This window comes from Triticum dicoccoides, chromosome 1A (assembly GCF_002162155.2).
Source record: "Triticum dicoccoides isolate Atlit2015 ecotype Zavitan chromosome 1A, WEW_v2.0, whole genome shotgun sequence".
NCBI classification, from domain to species: Eukaryota; Viridiplantae; Streptophyta; class Magnoliopsida; order Poales; family Poaceae; genus Triticum; species Triticum dicoccoides.
Window position 1 is genome coordinate 241,505,209 of NC_041380.1, and position 24,166 is coordinate 241,529,374.

Consider the following 24,166-nt stretch of genomic DNA (forward strand, 5'->3'; position numbering starts at 1 on the left):
CCTTTCATCAAGGGAGAAATATGTACATTTTGGCATGTTTGAAAAGGGGACATGCCAAACAACAAAATAAAAATAAAACAATAGAATGGATAGATGATATACAAGTTGCTGTCTTACAAAAAATATGATTCAGACTTTTCTTTTCTTGCATTCAGACTGTTGTGTCAACCGGGATGAAAATATTTTGTTTAGAATAACCACCGCTAGAATGCGGTTCTTAGGCAACTGCCTATAGTCAACACATTCATCTTTCTTTTGACGTCACACTCCAAGAAACATATCGAACAAGCAAGGTGTGACGAGATATGATTGGACTATAACGTACACTACATACCCAAGAAACAGATTGCAGCAGCTAAGCATTTAAATGTGGGGGAGAAACTACAGACAGCATCACGAGCATTGCCTCCTTCCAATCAAATAAACATAGCTGCACAGGTTTTGCCAACAATGTACAAATATACCACCAATCAACTAACAACAATGGTGTCTGTATGTCCTGCATGCACAGCAATCTGTACAAATCAGCCTAGCAACTTCGGGCCACCAGCCACCGGAAGACTTGAATGAGTAACCGAACCTGATCTGGTGTTCCAAGTTCTAACTGCTAGCATCTTGGAAGAAGTCGGCTGGAATCGACGGCGGGCAGTACTTCTTCGCTACAAATTTGTACTAGGGGAACATATGGAGAAGGCCAATAGCAGTTAGCATCAAAGTAGAAAGGGAATTAAATGCTTCCAAATTACTGTTGACGGCACTCTCTCACCTTGTGTTGGCTGTACTTTTCTCTAATTGCAGGGAGGTTGCTTCCAAGGCCAAAACAGAAAAGCCGGTGTAGTACCTTTACACAATCGCGTAATGTGGATGGTTTGTATTGTGTGTGATAGGAAAGAGTGGTATTCTGCTTCAGTTTCAAAGAGATATGAATGTTACATGTGCAGCCCTTGAGGGAAAAAAGGCTTAACAAATAAAATCCACAAGAACCTAGAAGGTTGAAAGCATATATACCCAAGGATTCTTTGTTGGCTTAAGGATAAAATTCGCCAAGAAAATTGAAGAGGCAGCTATCAGTGAAGGTACATGGCAAAGTAAGCTGTACTCCAGAAGTGACAACTCAGTAATGTAGCTAGCTAGGAACTCAAGATGCAAAGCTGGGCCCTGCAGGAGAATAGGTTGAGTAAGCTGGAAGACCACATTGCACACAGGACTGACTGTAACTGTAAATAATTGAAGAGAAGCAATTACCTCATGACATACTTGAGCAGCATGCAGAAATCTCCTATTGTCAGAAATAATAATATATTCAGTGTCAGTAATTATGCTTATGTGTATAAATATCACAATAACAGAGAATGCTACCTCAAAAAACATTTTCCTGTAGGTGCAGTCATCTCAAACTTCAAGCAACCCAGGATAGAAGCTTCCATTCGCAGAACCTGTGTTATCTGTGTGTTACGAAACAAAACAAGATCATAAAAAAAATATGTAGAGGAAAGTCAATCGGCAGGGCCATAGACCTCATCCTTTATGTATGTATTGTCGGTAATATAGCAGAGCTCTTCTACTTGGGGTGGACATATCTCTTCATACTTACTGAAATTTGAATATAAAGCATATCAGAACAGAAACAAGAAAAAAAAAGAACTTAATACAACAGAAGAGACAAATTTAACTCGATGGATCTTACGCGGCTATAAGCAAGCAGGCGACACCAAGTAACTGCAGCTTATCTCGATTGATCTCTTTGCTAGAAAGATACCGATCAATATAACTGACTGTGAGGTATAAGGTTTCAGGAACAAGACGATATTCTTCTGTGACCTGAATTGAGTAGGGCAAAAAGGTAACCGATTAGAAGAAACATTTTTGTGTGTTTAGCTTCTGAAACCTTTTTTCTAGAAATGCTCACTTCCACAAGCCAGTCTATAAGTACTGCCCTCATGCTTGCGTCAATATCCTTCTGTGTGGTTTCCAGAAAATCTGGTGAAGGCCTTTTCTTGGTCTGCTAAAAGACAAATATAACATTATAGTAGGGATAGATATAGACAGGCGGTCTGCAACTGCTTTAGGAAGAAAGCAAAGACATGGACAACACGGATGATGGAGCAATGCATTGTTCCATAGAGATGTGAGTGAATGAGAAACAAGACATCTATCAACATACTGTATTTCTTGTTCAAAGACGACAATATTGAAAAGCTATGTGTGCTATTGGATTTGTGAATTAGAAGCAAAATTCTTCTATTCCTAGCTCCCAATTGATGCATCCCTTCTACACACAACGAAGTGACATCTTGTGTAGATAACAATATGCATTTACTTTGCAGGTGTGTGCACACTGCAGAAATTAATTGTTGCACAAAGTATGCAAACATTAGGAGTTCCATATGAACAAGAATCAATCACCTCAGCTTCACGCAAGTGCTTGTAAATGTCACAAGTAAGAGTTGAACACAATTCTGGATCCTTGCAGTGCGTTTCAATCTCAAAGATATCGTCATTTTCGATTGGGGTAGGACAATGTTTTCTCCATCTAGATACTGTAACAGTAAAGAAAGAACAAAAATAAATAATTATACAACACAACAGATTAGAAACCTAACCAGGATTACTGTGACAGGCAAACAAACCTGTGGTATCCCTATTGTCAGATACAGGAAGTTTATCATTCGCACAACGGCGCAAGGAAGTTGCCACTGAAGAAGCTGCATTGTCAAGGAATAGAGGACCAGGGCTTTCCACTGAATTGCATGTTAGCATATCGTCCTCCATAGAAACAGAATCATGAGACAGGCCGGGCCAACTGCCATGGGGTGCCAACGTAGGCACAGATGGGCAACAAACGTTCTCCTTCTGAAGGGCATTGCCATGGTGCGATATTGCTCGCTCAAACCGGTCTAAAGTTGGTTTTGTGGCAGAAGCCACTTTCCTATTCACGTTGGGAAGGCCAGCAGAACTCCCCTTCTTCACATAGGCTACTGAGTTGGATGAACTCGATTTCTGCAATAAGAACAGACTCAGTGAAACAGCACAACCAAAGAGAACAATCACGAGACAGGTAATACATAACGAACCACCAATGGAAGATTCAGAAGCAATCAGAAGATAATAACGAAAACATAGGCTGATAGCCAGTGCGATTGTTAGAGTACGTAATGGGCCTAATGGAAACATTTGAAACATTTGGCACATTTGGCACAACAGCGATCTACTACATTTCGGAACATTTGGCACACCGAAACATTTGAAAACCCTAACTTACAAGATTAGAAAAGCAGATGAAACAAATATGTGCAAGGAAATGTTCAATCGGGGCCGGTGGAACAAGCAAAAGACATTACACTATACGGCACAGAAAATTTCGTTAAAAACATAAAATAATCGAGTACTTGTCGTGGAATTGACGGAGACAGGGGAGGAATTGTACAGGGGCCAGTAATAAATACCGGGAAATCTTATAAATTATGCATCAAATTGATCAAGAAGAGGGCAACCCGCGAAATGCCATAGCAGATTATTATCCAATAAATCTGCTCAACAAGTACGGTATGTATCACATCTAGGATACGTCTCAACATGCCGTCCCCTTGTAACCAACGAGAATCCAAGCAAAAGCAATTGCCGCCGCGAAAGGAACAACCCTGATCTCGCAACGAGCCATACCGCATCGGCCCCGCCGGTCCTCCCGCCGGCAACGTTGGTGAGATTTCCCAGGGCGGCCCGCTTGTTTTCCAGCGACGCTGCCTTGGCAGCCCTAGCGCCGGCGGTCTCCGCCGTGGCCGACGCCGACGAGCGGCGGCGGGCGGGCCGGCTTGACATTGAAGCGGATGCGGCGAACTCGGTGGGGAAGGCCTGAGCTCGCCGAAGACGAGGAGGAGGAGGATAAGACGAGACGCTGTGTGTGAGAGCCACTCTCTCGATCTCCTCTTACGAACTAGGGTTTGCTGCTATTCCAAATTACAAGCATCTGGCCGAAGCCAATCCGTTCCCCGCCAACTCTCCTCACCCTCGCGAAACTGAACTACAGTGTTTCGACCGTTACATGGTGCAGTCCGGGCCGAGAAAAACGTGTTTTAAGGCCGATTTTAGCTGCGGCCCAACAGGTCCGTTTAATCAACCTGTAAAAATAATTCTCTATTAAAGGACTGTGCTAACGTTTAAAACTAGATCTCATTTTAATATGCTCCGACGATTTTTTAGTACAAAGTTACCATGTTGTGTGCTACACAAGTTATCATGTCGGTTGTGTATAACTTATCATATTGTTTACACATAAATTATCAGGACATAAAATATAGGTCTTGTAATCTTCCCTTCACATGCATATGGAGGCATGCATTAGAAGGTAAAAAAACGGATGCATCCTGAATTGTACATATTTCAAAACTTTAAAATGTCTTCAAACTGTTGGTCTAATCAAAAAATCGTTTTTACATAAAAAACCCACTGTGACGAGACCTACAAAACCAAATCACATGTTGATATGTTATGATGACTTTTTTGTTTGCTAAAAGTTATCAGGCCTAGGCCAAAAAAGTTATGAGCTCTCATGTTTGTATATTATCATGATATTTACACATGATTTATCGTGATACGTTCTTAATAATTTTTCTCAGGACAAAGTTACCGCGGTGTTTGTGTATGAGTTACCACACTTGTCATCCGTACATTACCACGCTGTTTATACGTAAGTTATCGATGACATGTTTCAAACAACTTCTCCTCCCCATGGGGTCAAAGTTACCGCGGTGTTTATGTGTAAGTCAGGTCTGCGGTTCGTATATTATCATATTTACACAAAAGTTACATGTGCATATTTTTAACAACCTTTTCCATCGGGTTAAAAAGTTAGCATGTTGTTTGTACTTGAGTTATCATGTCTATGGTGCATATATTACCATGTTTTTTTCCACAAAATTTACCAAGGGTATGGTTTCAAACAAAAAACTCTCATGGTAAAAGTTACCATGATGTTTGTGCGCAAGTTACCATGTCTGCAATGAGTATATTAACATGCTATTTCCATGGAAACTATCGGGAGTATGATATCTACAACTACTTTTTCTCTTGATCAAAGTTACCACGGTGTTTTTGCGTGAGTTACCGCACCAAGGTGTGTATATTACCATGCTATTTAGATAGAAGTTATCGGGGTATGTTTTCCACAACTTTTTCACCCGGTTCAAAATGTGACTCCCCAAGACCGAATCTTCAGACGCATTCCATGGTTTCCGAGATTCGTCGTGTGATTTGTTTGGTCCGTTGCTTTCTTTTTGCATCATATGCATTGCATCATGTCATCATGCAACCCGTTTTAAAACTCAATTAAATAAATTGCATGGATCTTTGGTCCATTTAAACCGAGGGAATTCACATGGTGATTCTCTTTATAACATATCCTTCCGATATTAGGGAGCTATATTAAATATTCCATTAGTGGGGATTTAACCATAACACACTTGCAATATTCCCCATGCATTTTCTACTTCTAGTGGGACGTCAAAGCCTTGCCCAATAATTCTTTTCCCTTTTACCGGGGTTCCTCCAAAAATCCGAACATTTATGGACCTTCCTTTTACCAAGTCGCAGTTCAAACCCATTTGAATTAAATTCAAATGAGTTTGAATTTATATCTTTCAATCATGCCATATCTATTTTTTTGAGACAAGCTCATTTTTGTGAGTCCGGGGAATTTATCCGTGCGTCCAACTTCTTCCCCTACCCTCCTCTTTCTTTTTCTTCTCTTGAATTCTTTTCTGCTTAAAAAATAAGAGAAGGGAAGAAGAGAAAGCCAGCCCAACTGGGCCTCTCTGACCCAACCCAGGCCGGCCTCCACTAAAGCCTCCCGCAGCCTCCTAGGCCCAACAACCCACTCTCTCCCTTCTAACCCTAACCCCTCACCACGCTCTCTCCCTTTTCCCCTCGCTTGCGCCGCCAGGGAGAGCCACGGCTCGATCCCCCTTTCCCCTCCACTCGTCTTCCTTCTCACGCCAGGGAGAGGAGCTCCCTTGTCCCCATCGTCCTTCGGCTCGTTGCTGCCCCGCAACCAACCTCCTTCTCAACGTCGGCCCCGCTGCCGAGCGCCGCCTCTCGGTGCGGTTCCTTCCCGCGACCCCGAGCCCCATGGCGCCCGCGGCCCCCTGCTCCGGTGAGCCCTAGCTCCGCCACTATCGAAGGTTGACCCGACACCCGATCTCCGCAGCATCCCTCCTCCTCGATCCATAGAGCCGCCGAAGCTCCATCCCGTAGCCGTGCCATCTCCGTCTCGCCGGCGCCCCAAGCTTTCCTCTCCATCGTGCCTCCTCCCCTCTACAGGTCCCATCCATGGCGCCCCTTCTCCTCCCCGCGCCTTCTCGAGCGCCATGGCCGCCGCCCGCGCCCTGTAGCTGGGGACCCTCCCGCCGGAGCCCAAGTCCTGCGCCTCCCATGGAGCTCCACCGCTGGGACTCCTCCTCGCCTGCATCGCTGCCTTCCCTCGCGCCGACAAGCCGCCTCCCTGTGCTTCCACGTCCGTGCGCTGACCTCCTCTGCTTCGGCCATCGGCACCCCTAGCTTGTGTGCACCTCGACGACCTATAAACAGCGAGCACTGCCGTGTGTCTCCAACCCAAGCAACACCAAGACCCAAGGCCGCCAAGTTCTATTGGAGATGACGATGGATGCCTACCAAAACAGGCACGGGATCGTCAAGACCATCGTCGCTGACTGCACGCCGAGTACGACCAGCGCTCTTGGATTCGTCAAGGCCACCAAGTTCGACTACACTGCGAGACCCGAAACGCCAAGACCACCTCAAGTTCGACTACATGTGACACCGAGTACGACTCCACACGACGATGTGTCAAGTTCCACTACCGTCGACGTGCATTCCGACAAGTACCTCTCGGATCCATCGAGTTACCGGAACCGGAATGTTGCTGTGGCACCATTTCCGTTGTCGTTGCCGTGGCACCCCTTTCGTTTCTGCCACGATAACAAATGCCTCATATCTTATCATGTCAACATTTTCTTAAATATTGCATAAAACTTGCACATGTCATTCGCATCATGATAATAACATTTAAAGGTTTAAAATTGTTGTTGCACCAAATTGCTAAATGCATATGGGGATTTACCGAAATTGTTGTTTGTTATTTCCGGCCTCATTTAAACTTGCCTAAATGTTTAGTTTACTTATGCTTCACCTCTTGCCATGTTAATCAACATTTAATATTGTTGGGTACATAAACGAGATCGAACTAAATAACTTGAATGTGGTGTTCCGTCAATATGCAACTCGTTGCATATTGAGCTCCACTTAATTTGTAGGATTGTTTGTGCATTTTGCCATGCTATGCCTCATTAAACCAGACATGCATCATACTTGGTTGTGCATCATGCCATGTTTATGTGATGGTTGTTTACTATGTTGTTTGCTTCTTTCCGGTGTTGCTTCTTCGGGTTAGTTCCGATAACGTCGCGTTTGTGAGGATCCGTTCAACTACGTCCGTTTGTCTTCTTCATGGACTCGTTCTTCTTCCTTGCGGGATCTCAGGCAAGATGAACATACCCTTGAAATCACTTCTATCTTTGCTTGCTAGTTGTTCGCTCTATTGCTATGCCGCGATACCTACCACTTGCTATATCATGCCTCCCATATTGCCATGTCAAGCCTCTAACCCACCTTTCCTAGCAAACCGTTGTTTGGCTATGTTACCGCTTTGCTCAGCCCCTCTTATAGCGTTGGCAGATGTAGGTGAAGTTGCATTTTGTTCCATGTTTGGGACATGGATTTGTTGGGATATCATTAATATATCTTATTTACTTTAATGCACCTATATACTTGGTAAAGGGTGGAAGGCTCGGCCTTACGTCTGGTGTTTTGTTCCACTCTTGCCGCCCTATTTTCCGTCATACCGATGTTATGTTCCTTGATTTTGCGTTCCTTACGCGGTTGGGTGTTATAAGTTGGTAATCAGATCCTTCCCCGACTTAGGAGCCCCCTGCTTGATCGAATTGCTGACGTTGTTGAGTCTAGAACAAAATGTTTTGAGTCTTAGGATTATATATATCGGAGAGTAGGATTCTTTTACTCCTCACTCCCTTCGTCGCTCTGGTAAGGCCTCCTGACGTAGAGTTTTGACTCTTCTCTCCTCAAATTTCATGATTTTTTTAGGATCACGCGGGTATCTTGGAATCGTTCCGATAGTTTTGAGATGAGAACATTGTTCTTGGTGCCTCCTGACATTTAGGGGTTGTGGCATTGTCCCGGGGAGTTGAGCTCCGAGGTGTTGTCGTCACAATTTTATCGTTGCAGTTCTGGAATACCTGAGTTCACCGACATCGAAAATCTCTTTTATGTAGTTGTTGGTGAGATAACCTCGACGCCACCCAGTACTGGGGCGGGAGTTCGGGAGTATTGCCATAACACGTATAACTGATGCTTTTCAAAGGTTGAGGTAAATGATTTCCGAATGTTTCTTGGTTATGTGTTGAAGGATGGATACAACTGCATGTAGGAATTGTTAGTTTGGGTGAGATATTATGCTTCCCCTGTATCCCCAACACCTGATTGCATACCAGAAAGTTTCGGGAGTTTATAAGTGGGAATTCAAGTATATCGTAGGATATCTTTCCAATAGACACATGATACGATATGGGATCTATCATATTTTTGATTCCGGCTTATTTTGCAAGCCAATCCTTTGTTTTGTTTTGAGTTGTGGTATTCGAGTTGCTTCAATGTCAAGTGTTGAATCCATACCTTTTCCTAAGCGGTGTTCTCACATTTCTATGTGAATACTAATCCTTCATGATAATTGAGATTGTCATATCAATCCTTTTCAGCCGGCGTGTTTCTCTTCAAGTGGATCCGATCATTTCAACATCTGCAAGATCACCTCTCAGTTTTTTCCAATGTTGTTCGTTTCATCTGTCCCTAAGTTGCCTTTGTTTTCCTGCCCACCCACCCTTTTTTTCTTCAAGGAATCAGATGTATTAATCAAGTATCCATTTTATTCATGTGAAGTCTCTTCATTCTTTTCAATCAATGTTCTTACCCCGTGGTTCTCATGAAGATGCTCTACAAATTCGTCATTCTTCGTTCTTTGTCTTCTCCGGTGGATTCAATCCAAGATTTTGGTGTTAATCTTACCCCTTTCCTCATTTCACAATGCTTTCTCACATCGGTGCACCTCTTAATCACTCATCTCTCTCTCTATTCATATCTGTAGTGCTGAAGATATCTCAGGAGATTCGCGTTTCCATTACTAATTCGTTTAAGCTATCTTGAGGTTGTTATCTCATTCAAGCCATTTAATTCAACCGGTGCAATCTATCTTTTAAATTGTTCAACGGTGTTTCTTTTGAGTGGGCCCTAACCCATAGATCTTTTTCCAGGATCTTACCTGACTCTTCTAATTTTTCCAGAGTTACACTCAAATTCTTCTCCAAGTTTGACGTAAGAATGAATTATCATCAGCCATATGTCTTCCTCCAAGATCTTTCAAATTCTTTCATCGTCAGCTCAACCTCTTCGCTTTTGATTCTCTCGGAGTGTCTAAACAATTCTTAGTGGTGGTTCTCATCATCATTCTCAACATTTGAAGACCGAAGAAGATTTTCTCTTAAATTTTGCTTCGTTCTCTTGAAGATGCGTAGTTCAAGCTTGATGCCATCCTTCTATAGTTGTTTTCGATTGCGAGAATTCTTTTCACCCATTCGGAGCAATTCAAGAGTCTTTCAGTTTGATTCTCCGAAGGCCATCATTTCGGGACTATTCATTCTAGCTTTCAGCTCTCATTCTCCAAATCTTACCGGTGCATCATTCAAATTTCTCTAATAAGATCGGGATCTCTTCGTTCACTTGTATCTAAATCCCCTCAAGTATCTTCATTTGTTCTCTAATTCTTCCCAGTGTTTCTTTATTTTTCTTCATTCTTTTTCAATTCTTACGGTGGTTTGTTCAAGTTTCTTCTTCCTTCGTTTTCATATCAATTCATTCGTTGTTTCCAAATCCTAAATGTGGTTCGTTGAAGGCCTCTTCAAGTTGGCGCTATATCTATCTTAATCCTTTCTACGAGAATAAGTACTATGCAAAAATCCGTTGCTTGTCATCAATTTAAATTGGTGAAGGATAAGCATAATGTAATTCTTATTCTTGTTTCATCGAGTAAATTCAATTCCTTATTCCGAAGGCTCATCAAGTTCTTGGTTTTCAATTGTTTCATCTTTTCTTTCCCGGAGTTCCAAGCTCTCGCAATTATATCACCACGGAGATCCATCTAAATCATTATAAGGCTTCACCTTGTGTTGTCAACTTCTCTTTCTTTTTATCATCATTTTGTTACCGGAGTTCTTCATGGAGGCTCTACATGGTGGTTCATCAAGGATTCGTTTCATTCTTCAGTTGTTCGTCAAAATTTCCCTCGAAGTTTTGATCTGCCAAGATATACTCTAAAATAAACATGGTGTTCTACACATGTCTTGTTTTGAGGAGTTCAAGCTCTCGTCATCTTGCATTCCAAAGTGCAATTCTTTCTATGTTATCTTTTGAGGTGGTGTTATGTCATTGTTGATAATTTCCATTCGTGTTTCATGATTCACAAGTTTTCTTGAGTGACATATCTAAATCCATCATTTTCTCATCGCTCAAGACATCTTTTCAATCCATCAATCTCTTCATTGGAGTTATATTGGGTTATATTTCACCTAAAGATTTCCCTAAGGATTGTTGCTATTTATGGTGCTCATAAATGAACCAAGTTCTTCATTTATCCTCTCGGCGAAATAAGTTTCTCGTCTCCTTGTTCATATCGACCCAACCTATCGTTTTTCGTATGTGGCAGAATTTCACCTCAAGATTTCAAGATGTTTTCCATAAGCCCACAACAAGCTTACTCTTTTCGTTGTTGGTTTTCCAACAACTCCGTTATAACCTTCTTGTAAGGGTGCCTTCCAAGCTCATTTGTGGCAGAAGTTGGCATTTGCAACTCCATTCATTTATCCAAACAATCTAGCTTCTATTCTTTTGTTCCGGAGGCTTTGTGATGTTGCTCTGTTCACTCATCATCCTGAATTGTGAGCACCGTGTTCTTTTCGTGCTTACCCATTCAACCAGAGTGTCGTGTCCTCTTTTCAAGTATCCCCTCATCCAAGTGCTCCCATTTTGCCAAGCACATATTCTTTACCTTCCATTTCCAACCGAAGTGTTGTCGTAATTGATCCTTATCATTCCTTGTACATCTCGTTTCTACCAGAATGCTTGCATGTACTTCTTGTCCATTGCAACCCTTTTCTTATGTCTTTCAACCTACAAGGTTCTCGTATGTTCCTTGTTCCTCTTTTCTAACGGAGTGTTTTCAACTTTGTTCATCTTCATTGTATTCTTTATTCCTTTCTAGTTGTTCAACCTCGCAAGTTTCTTTGGTTTCAATCATTTGTCAAAGAAGCAACTTAGTTTTACCTCTTCTCTTCCTCTTCCGTTTTCCCTCCGGTGCCATCCTAGATCTCGGGACGAGATCCTCTTGTAGTGGTGGAGTGTTGTGATGCCCCAAGACCGGAGCTTCAGATGCATTCCATGGTTTCCGAGATTCGTCGTGTGATTTGTTTGGTCCATTGCTTTCTTTTTGCATCATGTGCATTGCATCATGTCATCATGCAACCCATTTTAAAACTCAACTAAATAAATTGCATGGATCTTTGGTCCATTTAAACCAAGGGAATTCACATGGTGATTCTCTTTATAACATATCCTCCCGATATTAGGGAGCTATATTAAATATTCCATTAGTGGGGATTTAACCATAACACACTTGCAATATTCCCCGTGCCTTTTCTACTTCTAGTGGGACGTCAAAGCCTTGCCCAATAATTCTTTTCCCTTTTACCGTGGTTCCTCCAAAAATCCGAACATTTATGGACCTTCCTTTTACCAAGTCCCAGTTCAAACCCATTTGAATTAAATTCAAATGAGTTTGAATTTATATCTTTTAATCATGCCATTTCTATATTTTTTTAGACAAGCTCATTTTTGTGAGTCTGGGGAATTTATCCGTGTGTCCTACTTCTTCCCCTACCCTCCTCTTTCTTTTCCTTCTCTTGAACTCTTTTCTGCTTAAAAAAATAAGAGAAGGGAAGAAGAGAAAGCCAGCCCAACTGGGCCTCTCTGACCCAACCCAGGTCCACTAAGGCCTCCCGCAGCCTCCTAGGCCCAACAGCCCACTCTCTCCCTTCTAACCCAACCCCTCACCACGCTCTCTCCCATTTCCCCTCGCTTGCGCCGCCAGGGAGAGCCACGGCTCGATCCCCCTTTCCCCTCCACTCGTCTTCCTTCTCGCGCCAGGGAGAGGAGCTCCCTTGTCCCCCCGTCCTTCAGCTCGTTGCTGCCCCGCAACCAACCTCCTCCTCGACGTTGGCCGCGCCGCCGAACGCCGCCTCTCGGTGCGGTTCCTTCCCCGCGACCCCGAGCCCCATGGCGCCCGCGGCCCCCTGCTTCGGTGAGCCATAGTTTCGCCGCCATCGGAGGTTGACCCGACACCCGATCTCTGCAGCGTCCCTCCTCCTCGATCCATAGAGCCGCCGAAGCTCCATCCCGTAGCCGTGCCATCTCCGTCTCGCTGGCGCCCCAAGCTTTCCTCTACGTCGTGCCTCCTCCCCTCTACAGGTCCCATCCATGGCACCCCTTCTCCGCCCCGCGCCTTCCCAAGCGCCATGGCCGCCGCCCGCGCCCTGCAGCCGGGGACCCTCCCACCAGAGCCCAAGTCTTGTGCCTCCCATGGAGCTCCGCCGCTGGGACTCCTCCTCGCCTGCGTCACTGCCTTCCCTCACGCTGACATGCCGCCTCCCTGTGCTTCCACGTCCGTGCGCTAACCTCCTCTGCTTTGGCCATCGGCACCCCTAGCTTGTGTGCACCTCGATGACCTACAAACAGCGAGCACTGCCATGTGTCTCCAACCCAAGCAACACCAAGACCCAAGGCCGCCAAGTTCTATTGGAGATGACCACGGATGCCTACCAAAACGGGCACGGGATTGTCAAGACCATCGTCGCTGACTGCACGCCAAGTACGACCAACGCTCTTGGATTCGTCAAGGCCACCAAGTTCGACTACACTGCGAGACCCGAAATGCAAGACCACCTCAAGTTCGACTAGATGTGACACCGAGTACGACTCCACACGAAAATGCGTCAAGTTCCACTACCGTCGACGTGCATTCCGATAAGTACCTCTCGGATCCGTCAAGTACCCCGATGACGTGTGTACCACTACCGTTGACCCTCGAAGACCCCATGGATGTCAAGTTCCTCACTACGACACTGAATATCTATGGAATGTGTACGACTATGAAACATGTACCACTACTTCCACTATCGTCGCCACGAGAAGGACAACTTCCCACAACGACCCGTGAACAACTACTTCCGCGACGACCGTGTACAACTACCGTCGCAAGAACGCCTACTTCCTCTACCAAACTCGAACCACTCCGTAAATGCACCTTTGGAAGGTATAACCGCCGGAACGATGTCCGTGGACCGTATGCATGTGATGTATTTTATGAGATGCCCATGTTTGCACCATGGTCGAATCGCTGCTTGCTCGGCCCTCCTCGTTTGCCGCTAACCCGTGGGAACCCGGCAACCAGGATTACTCCATCATCTTGCATGACACACTCCCGTCACACTTCCTTTTGCACCGGCATCTCAATCGAGTTACCGGAACCGAAATGTTGCCGTGGCACCATTTCCGTTGTCGTTGTCATGGCACCCCTTTCGTTTCCGCCATGATGACAAATGCCTCTTATCTTATCATGTCAACATTTTCTTAAATACTGCATAAAACTTGCACATGTCATTCGCATCATGATAATAACATTTAAAGGTTTAAAATTGTTGTTGCACCAAATTGCTAAATGCACATGGGGATTTACTGGAATTGTTGTTTGTTATTTCCGGCCTCATTTAAACTTGCCTAAATGTTTAGTTTACTTATGCTTAACCTCTTGCCATATTAATCAACATTTAATATTGTTGGGTACATAAACGAGATCGAACTAAATAACTTGAATGTGGTGTTCCGTCAATATACAACTTGTTGCATATTGAGCTCCACTTAATTTGTAGGATTGTCTATGCATTTTGCCATGCCATGCCTCATTAAATCGGACATGCATCATACTTGGTTGTGCATCATGCCATGTTTATGTGATGGTTGTTTACTATGTTGTTTTCTTCTTTCCGGTGTTGCTTCTTTGGGTTAGTTCCAATAACGTCGCGTTTGTGAGGATCCGTTCGACTACTTCCGTTTGTCTTCTTCATGGACTCGTTCTTCTTCCTTGCGGGATCTCAGGCAAGATGACCATACCCTCGAAATCACTTCTATCTTTGCTTGCTAGGTGTTCGCTCTATTGCTATGCCGTGATACCTACCACTTGCTATATTATGCCTCCCATATTGCCATGTCAAGCCTCTAACCCACCTTTCCTAGCAAACCGTTGTTTGGCTATGTTACCGTGTTGCTCAGCCCCTCTTATAGCGTTGCTAGATGCAGGTGAAGTTGAAGTTTGTTCCATGTTTGGGACGTGGATTTGTTGGGATATCATTATTATATCTTACTAGCAAAAGAGCACATGCGTTGCAACGGGAGAGAAAACATAACACACGCTCTTAACTCAATAACCATCACTCAAGACCATAATAGGTCCATCTCCTTTATTTTTGCGAGGCGTCATATTTGTGTTGCCGCTTATCCTTCTTCTCACCCTCGCCGGCGATGGCCTCGATGTTCACACTAAACAACAAAAAACGTGTGTTGAATATGGTTAATCCTAAGGCGTCTCTCTCTCTCCCTCTCTCTTTCTCTCTCTCTCTTGCTTTCTCTCACTCTCGCGATGAGAAATTCTGTTGTTTTTCCTTGCGACAATTTTCAGAGGTATGCATGTGTAGTTATCGACATTTTCTTTTCCCTATATGGTTATAGTGGGGTGTTTTTTTGCAATCTGGATCGCCGCCGGTATGAAAAAAACAAATCCTGCGCTATAAATTATAAGTTTGCTTCCATAACAATATTTTAAAAATATTTAACACGTAAAATTAACATCATATTTAGATTCCACACCTTTTTCTAATAAAATTTCATATATAATATGTTAAAATTGAAGTTACGGTTTAAAAGATACAGATAATTTAGAAAATCATTTGGTTTGACTCAGATATATTCCAAAATAATATTTAAAAATACTTAACAGGTAAAAATAATCTCATATTCATATTCTACATATTTTTCTAATCAAATTTCATATATAACATGTTCAAATCAGAGATACGGTTTAAACGATATGGATGATTTTAAAAAGCATTTGTTTGACTTAAATATGATCCGCGGATGAATTACCTAAAACATCAGGGGTTTTTCGAAAAATGTAAAATAACGGTTCGGGTGTGACTTAAATCCGGACGGCGGGTTGATTTCAAGAAAAGACAGGGAATTTTGTGTAAAATACGAAAATAACGATTCGTTTTAACTTAAAACAGGACTGTGGGTTGAATTATCTGAAATAGAGGGAGTTTCTGAAAAATGCCATGACGGACGAAAGAAACCCAATTTGCTTTATTATTAGGTAAAGATTTACTTTAGTGCACCTATATACTTGGTAAAGGGTGGAAGGCTCAGCCTTATGCCTGGTGTTTTGTTCCACTCTTTTCGCCCTAGTTTCCGTCATACAGGTGTTATGTTCCTTGATTTTGCGTTCCTTACGTGGTTGGGTGTTATGGGAACCCCTTGACAGCTCGCTTTGAATAAAACTCCTCCAGCAAGGCCCAACCTTGGTTTTACATTTGCCTCACCTAAGCCTTTTTCCCTTGGGTTACTGGAGCCCGAGGGTCATCTTTATTTTAACCCCCCGGGCCAGTGCTTCTCTAAGTGTTGGTCCAACCTGAGCGATGTCCGGCGCCCCCTAGGCAACCAAGGTCTATGCCAACCCGACGTCTGGCTCATCCGGTGTGCCCTGAGAACGAGATATGTGCAACTCCTATCGGGATTTGTCGGCACATCCGGGCGGCTTTGCTGGTCTTGTTTTACCATTGTCAAAATGTCTTGTAACCGGGATTCCGAGTCTGATCGGGTCTTCCTGGGAGAAGGAATATCCTTCGTTGACCGTGAGAGCTTGTGATGGGCTAAGTTGGGACACCCCTGTAGAGTTTGAACTTTCGAAAGTCGTGCCCGCAGTTATGGGCAGATGGGAATTTGTTAATGTCCGGTTGTAGAGAACTTGACACTTAACTTAATTAAAATGCATCAACTGCGTGTGTATCCGTGATGGTCTCTTCTCGGTGGAGTCCGGGAAGTGAACACAGTTCTTGTGTTATGTTTGAGCGTAAGTAGTTTCAGGATCACTTCTTGATCACTTCTAGCGTCTCGACCGTTGCGTTGCTTCTCTTCTCGCTCTTATTTGCGTAAGTTAGCCACCTCATATGCTTAGTGCTTGCTGCAGCTCCACCTCACTACCCTTTCCTACCCATAAGCGTAAATAGTCTTGATCTCGCGGGTGTGAGATTGTCGAGTCCTCATGACTAACAGATACTTCCAAACAGTTGCAGGTCCCGATGATGCGAGAGCAGGTGACGCAACTGAGCTCAAGTGGGAGCTCGATGAAGATCTTGTTTGTTGTGTTGTTTCGTTGCCCGTTGATCAGTAGTGGAGCCCAGTTGGGACGATCGCGGATCTAGCATTTGGGGTTGTCTTTCTTTATTTTGGTTCCGTAGTCAGACCATTGATTGTATTTTGGATGATGTATGGATTATTTATGTATTGTGTGAAGTGGCGATTGTAAGCCAACTCTTTTTCCCTTTCTTATTCAGTACACGGGATGCGTAAATATTACCCCTCTTGCGACATGCCTACCATGCGGCTATGCCTCTAAGTCGTGCCCCGACACATGGGAGATATAGCCGCATTATGGGTGTGACACAAAAAGTAAACACAACGTTTGTATGTGAGTAATCAACTCTACGGTGCATACATTAGCATTTTATTTACGCGTAAGTTATCAGAAACATTCTTAATAACTTTTTTCTCTCGGGTCAAAATTATCACGGTGTTTGTGAATAATCTATTAGGTTTGTGGTGTGTAAATTATCATGCTTCTTATGCATAAGCTACAATGGGATGGTTTCAAACGACTTTTTCCCTCTGGTAAAAGTTATCAGTGTTTGTGCATGAGTTATCATGTCTGGGATGTGTAAATTATCATGCTATTTACACATATGCTACCCGGGGGGTGTGTATTATACCGCATGTAGCCCATGTTGATAACTATAGTCCATCTAGCCTGGTAACTACATAATAACTATGTTGATAACTGTAGCCCATCTAGGCCGATAACTACATAGTAACCATGTTGGTAACTATAGTACATCTAGCCCGGTAACTACATAATGGCCATGTTGTGGGATGGTGCATCTTGTCCATTCTTCAAAAGTTTGATGCAGGAGGATGGACGTTGGAAATTCCTAATCTACTCAATCCCTCTCAAATCAAGAGCACACTAAAGTATCGTTTTCAGAAATCAAATCATTGATTGAACATTTTTTCCTCGATCTAAGTTTATTTCCTATGAATCCTCGTCATGGTGTGTTTACGAAAATATAAATAATATGAATAAGAAAGAAATATGGGGACGAGAGCATGATGGGGATTCCTCAAAGAAAAGAGAAAAAGAAAACATCGTGGAATGGTCAAAAGAGTGCGATGTGCTTCCATCTACACAACAATTAGTCTAATTGAGCTGGTTAGTAAGTGTTTCACGTCAGCTGCTTGGTGTGGGTTCGAATCCCATATTCAACATCAATTTTTTTGACTAAAAAATCCCTGTAAATTGGGTCTACCAATAGATCTAGTGCACAGAAAAAATTAGGATGGATCCAATCCAGAGAGAAAATCACGGACATCAACGTTTCAGGAAATCTTTCCACTAAATGCGCCATCCAATTAGCAACTTCTTCAAATTTTTAATCTCAAACAAAGATCCACTAAGCTTTAAATTCAAAGTATTCGCGGTTTTAACAATGATGAAGTCTGGGTGAGATGGTTAGTGCGGTGGCGTGCCTACAGGACGTCAGGGGTTCGATTCTCATCCATGCCGAGTTTAGCATTCTGGTTCTCTAAATATACCAACTTTATCAAGCAAGGCCACAACTGGCCCATTTTTTTCTTGGTCCTCCTCTTCGTCTCACGCCCTTACCATCTCCACCTTGATGCCGGCACGGCCCCAAGCAACGACGGCTCAGGAACCTTCCTCGAGGCTGGGAGGCGAGCAACAAGGATGGGGATGCTGCCACCTTCGGCTGAGGAGAAGTGGGCGAACCACACGCTCTGAACCCCTGAGACACGGCAGTCGAGATGGACTGGGGCAGGCGGCAGCCTCAACTGCAGTGGGAGAGACGCGGGCAGGTGGCGGCCAGGGAGCGGACGACGACCTAAACTGCAGCAGGAGAGACGCGGACAGGCGGTGGCCGAGGCAGGAGAGAAGCAGGTGGGCGGCGACTGGGGTGGGGCCGTGGGGTCGGGGCGGCCGGCCAGTGTCCGGGGACGGGCGGGACGGCTTGGATGGCGGACGCTGACGGGTCATGGAGATGTTTCCGTGGTAGTTGGGCTCCCGCCAACTGCTTTCTCCTGATACATGACGTCGTAGAAGCGGACGCAGAAACTCTATTTTTGCATACCGTGAGGAGCTTTTATTGCACCCCTTAAAAAAGGTCGAAGGTGTATAAGGTGTCTATTCGGGTTACTTTTTTGGTCCAAAGCTGAAAACTAGCGGTTATTTACAGTTTGGTGGGATATAAGGGGTATGCTAGAGATGCTCTTACACGAGTGGAGGCTTTCCTCTCACTGAAGACGCCACGCAATAGGGCGGTCTAGTTGGCGCCCGCGCCGTTGTTCTGTTCGAAACTTTCACGTGCGTGTTTCTTCTTTCGTTCATTTCTTCTTTCCTTCGCTTCTGGTTTCTTCTTTGTTCTTTCTTTGCTACTTGTTACTTTTGCTTGTCCTACTGCTTTTCTTGTTCTCCTCCTTCACCACTTATTCTTCTTTTTAGTACATTTTCTTTCTTTTCTTGTTAATTCCTCAATGAAGATGTGAGAGATATTCCTGCTAGCATTGTGTTTGGAGATGGGGATAATGTAGATTCGCTCACATGTCCAGTTGTCATTCTCCAGCAGCATATACTAGGTGTGGAACCCCATGGTGAGGATCCTATCTAGCCACACGGTAACCCACACACAATGCCATTACATGAGAATTTCCATCCTAATCAGCACAATCACTTTCTTGGCCCTTTGCAGCAACATGAACAGCAAGAGCCCATTCTGAACCTGAATCTGGCACTGAATAATGTAGAGGATGTGGATGTAGAAGAAGATGTTGATCAAGAGCAGGAGCTACCTGGCTGGGGCCATTGGGCAATGCCAAACCCCCTTGTTGATTTAGAAAACAACCCTGGAGAATTTCTTGAACTCAATGATCTTATGGCACCCATGGAAGAAGATGTCCAACTAGTTAGTGACAACATTGATCATAGTTGTCTCACCCTCTCCATGCGGCATTCTGATAACAGTGGCAATACTGGTGCTTCTGCTAATGGGCCTATGGCCCCTCTCCTACCTGATTTGAATATTGCAGATGGGCCTGTTCCTGCTCCTGTGCAAGCCCACCATCCTCAAGTGGTTGCTGATATGGGCCCCCAGATCCCCAGGAAGCCCATAATTGATATGAGTTTGGATTTGATTTTGTTGCAGCCCAGCAACAATGAGACAGAGAGACAGGAGGACCCCATGCAGATGGAGTTACTTGCTAACGCACAACTGCCTGCAACTTCCACTCCTGCACCTATGGAGGAGCCTAGGACTGAAACTGGGGGCAAGAGGACAGGAATAGAGGAACTGAAGATTGCATCGATAAACCACAGGAAAATAATCCTCACAATGATTCACTAGGTATGATTGACACCTCCTCCAATGGAAATAATTCTGATCTGTCTGCACCTCGTGGTTTCCCTGTACCTGCCTTCCTCAATCAAGGCAATGATATTGTTGCAGGCTTTGTGCAACATACCTGAAAGTGCATTATATCGACTAGAGGGGGGTGAATAGGCGATTTTTACAAATTCGTCACTGAGGAAATTCAACTTGAGGAATTTCCTAAGTCACGAACTACAAGCAGCGGAATAAGTACTCAGGTGCATGCATAACAAAGCAGTAGCATAGTGATACGTCCATTTTGCATCATGCTTTTATATTGATATTTAACATCATGGGCTGTTATTACACATTATATCACAATACTTATGCCTATTCTCTCTTATTTTACAAGGTTTACATGAAGAGGGAGAATGCCGGCAGCTGGAATTCTAGGCTGGAAAAGGAGTAAATATTAGAGACCTATTCTGTGCAACTCGAAAAGTCCTGAAACTTCACGGAGCATGTTTTTGGAATAAGTAAAAAATATTGGACGAAGAAAGTACCAGAGGGGGGCCACCAGCCAGCCACAAGGGTGGAGGGCGCGCCCTACCTCCCTGGGCGCGCCCCCGACCTTGTGGGCCCCCTGGTAGGCCTCTGGTGCCCATTTGGCTATATGGTGTCTTTTATCCTAGAAAAATCAAGAAGAAGCTTTCGGGACGAAGCGTCACCGTCTCGAGGCGGAACCTGGGCAGAACCAATCTAGGGCTCCGGCGGAGCTGTTCTGCTGGGGAAACATCCCTCCAGGAGGGGGAAATCATCGCCATTGTCATCACCATCAATCCTATCATCCAGAGGGGGTCCATCTCCATCAACATCTTCACCAGCACCAACTCCTCTCAAACCCTAGTTCATCTCTTGTATTCGATCTTGGTCCCAAAACCTCAGATTCATACCTGTTGGTTGCTAGTAGTGTTGATTACTCCTTGTAGTTGATGCTAGTTGGTTTATCCGGTGGAAGATTATATTTTCAGATCCTTAATGATAATTAATACTCCTCTGATTATGATTATGAATATGCCTTGTGAGTAGTTACGTTTGTTCCTGAGGACATGGGAGAAGTCTTGTTATAAGTAATCATGTGAATTTGGTATTCATTTGATATTTTGATGAGATGTATGTTGTCTTTCCTCTAGTGGTGTTATTTGAACATCGACTACATGACACTTCACCATTGTTTGGGCCTAGGGGAAGGCATTGGGAAGTAATAAGTAGATGATGGGTTGCTAGAGTGACAGAAGCCTAAAACCTAGTTTATGTGTTTCCTCGTAAGGGGCTGATTTGGATCCATATGTTTCATGCTATGGTTAGGTTTACCTTAAGTCTTCTTTCATAGTTGTGGATGCTTGCGAGAGGGGTTAATAATAAGTGGGAGGCTTGTCCAAGGAAGGGCAGCACCCAAGCACTGGTCCACCCACATATCAAATTATCAAAGTAATGAACATGAATCATATGAGCATGATGAAAACTAGCTTGACAATAATTCCCATGTGTCGTCGGGAGCGCTTTGCTTTATATAAGAGTTTTTCCAGGCTTGTCCTTTGCTACAAAAAGGATCGGGCCACCTTTCTGCACCTTGTTTACTTTTATTATTCGTTACCTGTTACAATTTACCCTATCACAAATCTATCTGTTACCGATAACTTCAGTGATTGCAGAGAATACCTTGCTGAAAACCGCTTGTCATTTCCTTCTGCTCCTCGTTGGGTTCGACACTCTTACTTATCGAAAGGACTACGATAGATCATCTATACTTGTGGGTCATCACATAGTCATCATGATGAAATGAAACATACACAAAGCACAAGTAGCATGTAAATAGGACAAGCAGGCTGAAGACAAAGTGACTGAAGAATTTGGATTGAGGAAATTGAGAAAGTCTTCAGTCAAAGTCTTGAAACAGTAACGATCAAGGTCATAAATACATGAATGAGGAAATGAAAGGGTTGAGGAAATATAACCAGTAGCTTGGTGAAGAGGATGATTTGGTAGACCAGTTCCAACTACTGTGACAGTCGTACGTCTGGTTAGAGCGGTTAGGTATTTAAACCTGAGGACATACAATCCCGGACACACAGTCCTCACCATATTCTCCTTGAGCTAAGATCACACAGACCTCGCCCAATCACTCATGGTAAGTCTTCAGGTGACTTCCAAACCTTCACAGACTCGGTCACTCGGTGATAACCCACAAGTATAGGGGATTAACTGTAGCCTCTTTCGATAAGTAAGAGTGTCAAACCCAACAAGGAGCTAAAGGAAGAACAAATATCCCCTCAAGTTCTATCGACCACCAATACAACTCTACGCACGCTTGACGTTCGCTTTACCTAGAACAAGTATGAAACTAGAAGTACTTTGTAGGTATTGTTGGATAGGTTTGCAAGATAATAAAGATCTAGTAAATAAAAAGTAGGGGCTGTTTAGATAAACACACAACTAAGTTATGTTTAGTAAAGAGCTTGTTGTTACGAGAAAGTTATTTGTCCCTAGGCAATCGATAACTAGACCGGTGATCATTATTGCAATTTTATATGAGGGAGAGGCATAAGCTAACATACTTTCTCTACTTGGATCATATGAACTTATGATTGGAACCCTAGCAAGCATCCGCAACTACTAAAGATCATTAAGGTAAAACCCAACCATAGCATTAAAGTATCAAGTCCTCTTTATCCCATACGCAACAACCCCCTTACTCGGGTTTGTGTTTCAGTCACTCATGCAACCCACTATAAGTGAATCATGAACGTACTGCAACATCCTACATCGGGGATCCCTCACGCTTGCGCGACACAGAGAGCACCATAGGACAGCACCAATAATAAAACATGCAACTCAAACCAATCTTGATCATCAAATAGCCCATAGGACAAAATGAATCTACTCAAACATCATAGGATAGCCATACATCATTGGGAAATAATATATAGCGTTGAGCACCATGTTTAAGTAGAGATTACAGTGGGTAAGAGAGAGGTTACACCGCTGCATAGAGGGTGGAAGAGTTGGTGATGATGGCGGTGAAGTTGTTGGTGAAGATTGCGGTGATGATGATGGCCCCGGTGGCACTCTGGTGCCACCGGAAGCGAGGGGGGAGAGCCCCCCTCCTTCTTCTTATTCCTTGACCTCCTCCCTAGATGGGAGAAGGGTTTCCCATCTGGCCCTTCGCGTCCATGGAATGGGAGGGGCGAGAGCCCCTCCGAGATTGGATCTGTCTCTCTGACTCTCTCTGTTTCTGCGTTCTGTTTTTGCTGCCCTTTCACCGTTTCTTTTATATCCGGAGATCCGTAACTCTGATTGGGTTGAAACCTTCGCCCAGATATTTTTCCAAAAATTATCTTTCTTGCGGCCAAAGTAGAGCATCAACCGCCTTACGGGTGGCCCACGGGGGTGGGGGCGCGCCTGCCTATAGTGGAGGTGAGCCCCACCCTCGTGGCCACCTCGGGCACCGTCTCGCGTTGATTTTCTTCCCAAAAATCACAAATATTCCAAAATAATTCTCCTTCCATTTTTATCCCATTTGGATTCCGTTTGATATGGATATTTTGCGAAACGAAAAACATGCAACAGACAGGAACTAGCACTGGGCACTGGATCAATATGTTAGTCCCAAAAATAGTATAAAAAGTTGCCAAAAAGTATATGGAAATTGTAGAATATTGGCATGGAACAATCAAAAATTATAGATACGACGGAGACGTATCAGCATCCCCAAGCTTAATTCCTGCTCGTCCTCGAGTAGGTAAATGATAAAAAAGATGATTTTTGATGTGGAATGCTACCTAGCATAATCTTGATCAAATATCTAATCATGGCATGAATATTAAGATACGAGTTATTCAAAGCAATAGTCTATCATTTGACATAAAAACAATAATACTTCAAGCCTACTAATAAAGCAATCATGTCTTTTCAAAATAACATGGCCAAAGAAAGTTATCCCTACAAAATCATATAGTCTGGCTATGCTCCATCTTCACCACACAAAATATTCACATCATGCACAACCCCGATGACAAGCCAAGCAATTTTTTCATACTTTTGACGTTCTCAAACCTTTTCAACTTTCACGCAATACATGAGCGTGAGCCATGGACATAGCACTATAGGTGGAATAGAATGGTGGTTGTGGAGGAGACAAAAAGGAGAGGATAGTCTCACATCAACTAGGC

The 24,166-nt window shown here is 43.8% G+C and overlaps 1 protein-coding gene across 3 annotated transcripts; it reads right to left on the bottom strand.

Moving 5' to 3' along the window:
* Positions 1-296: 296 nt before the first annotated feature.
* LOC119278790 (cyclin-A1-4-like) lies at positions 297-3,975 on the bottom strand. 3 transcript variants are annotated; one of them, XM_037560224.1, is made up of 12 exons: positions 3,664-3,975; positions 2,631-3,000; positions 2,407-2,540; positions 1,910-2,002; positions 1,688-1,821; positions 1,518-1,593; positions 1,360-1,436; positions 1,246-1,279; positions 1,009-1,158; positions 767-904; positions 581-672; positions 297-499 (listed from the first exon to the last, which is right to left on the bottom strand). In XM_037560224.1, the coding sequence occupies exons 1-11, from the start codon at positions 3,817-3,819 to the stop codon at positions 601-603; spliced, it is 1,434 nt and encodes a 477-aa protein (XP_037416121.1). In that variant the 5' UTR covers positions 3,820-3,975; the 3' UTR covers positions 297-499; positions 581-600. The 3 variants fall into 3 exon arrangements, with proteins under 3 accessions (XP_037416121.1, XP_037416057.1, XP_037416195.1); XM_037560160.1 differs by having other exon boundaries at positions 297-672; XM_037560298.1 differs by having other exon boundaries at positions 297-672; positions 767-901; positions 3,664-3,972.
* Between the last annotated feature and the right edge of the window lie 20,191 nt (positions 3,976-24,166).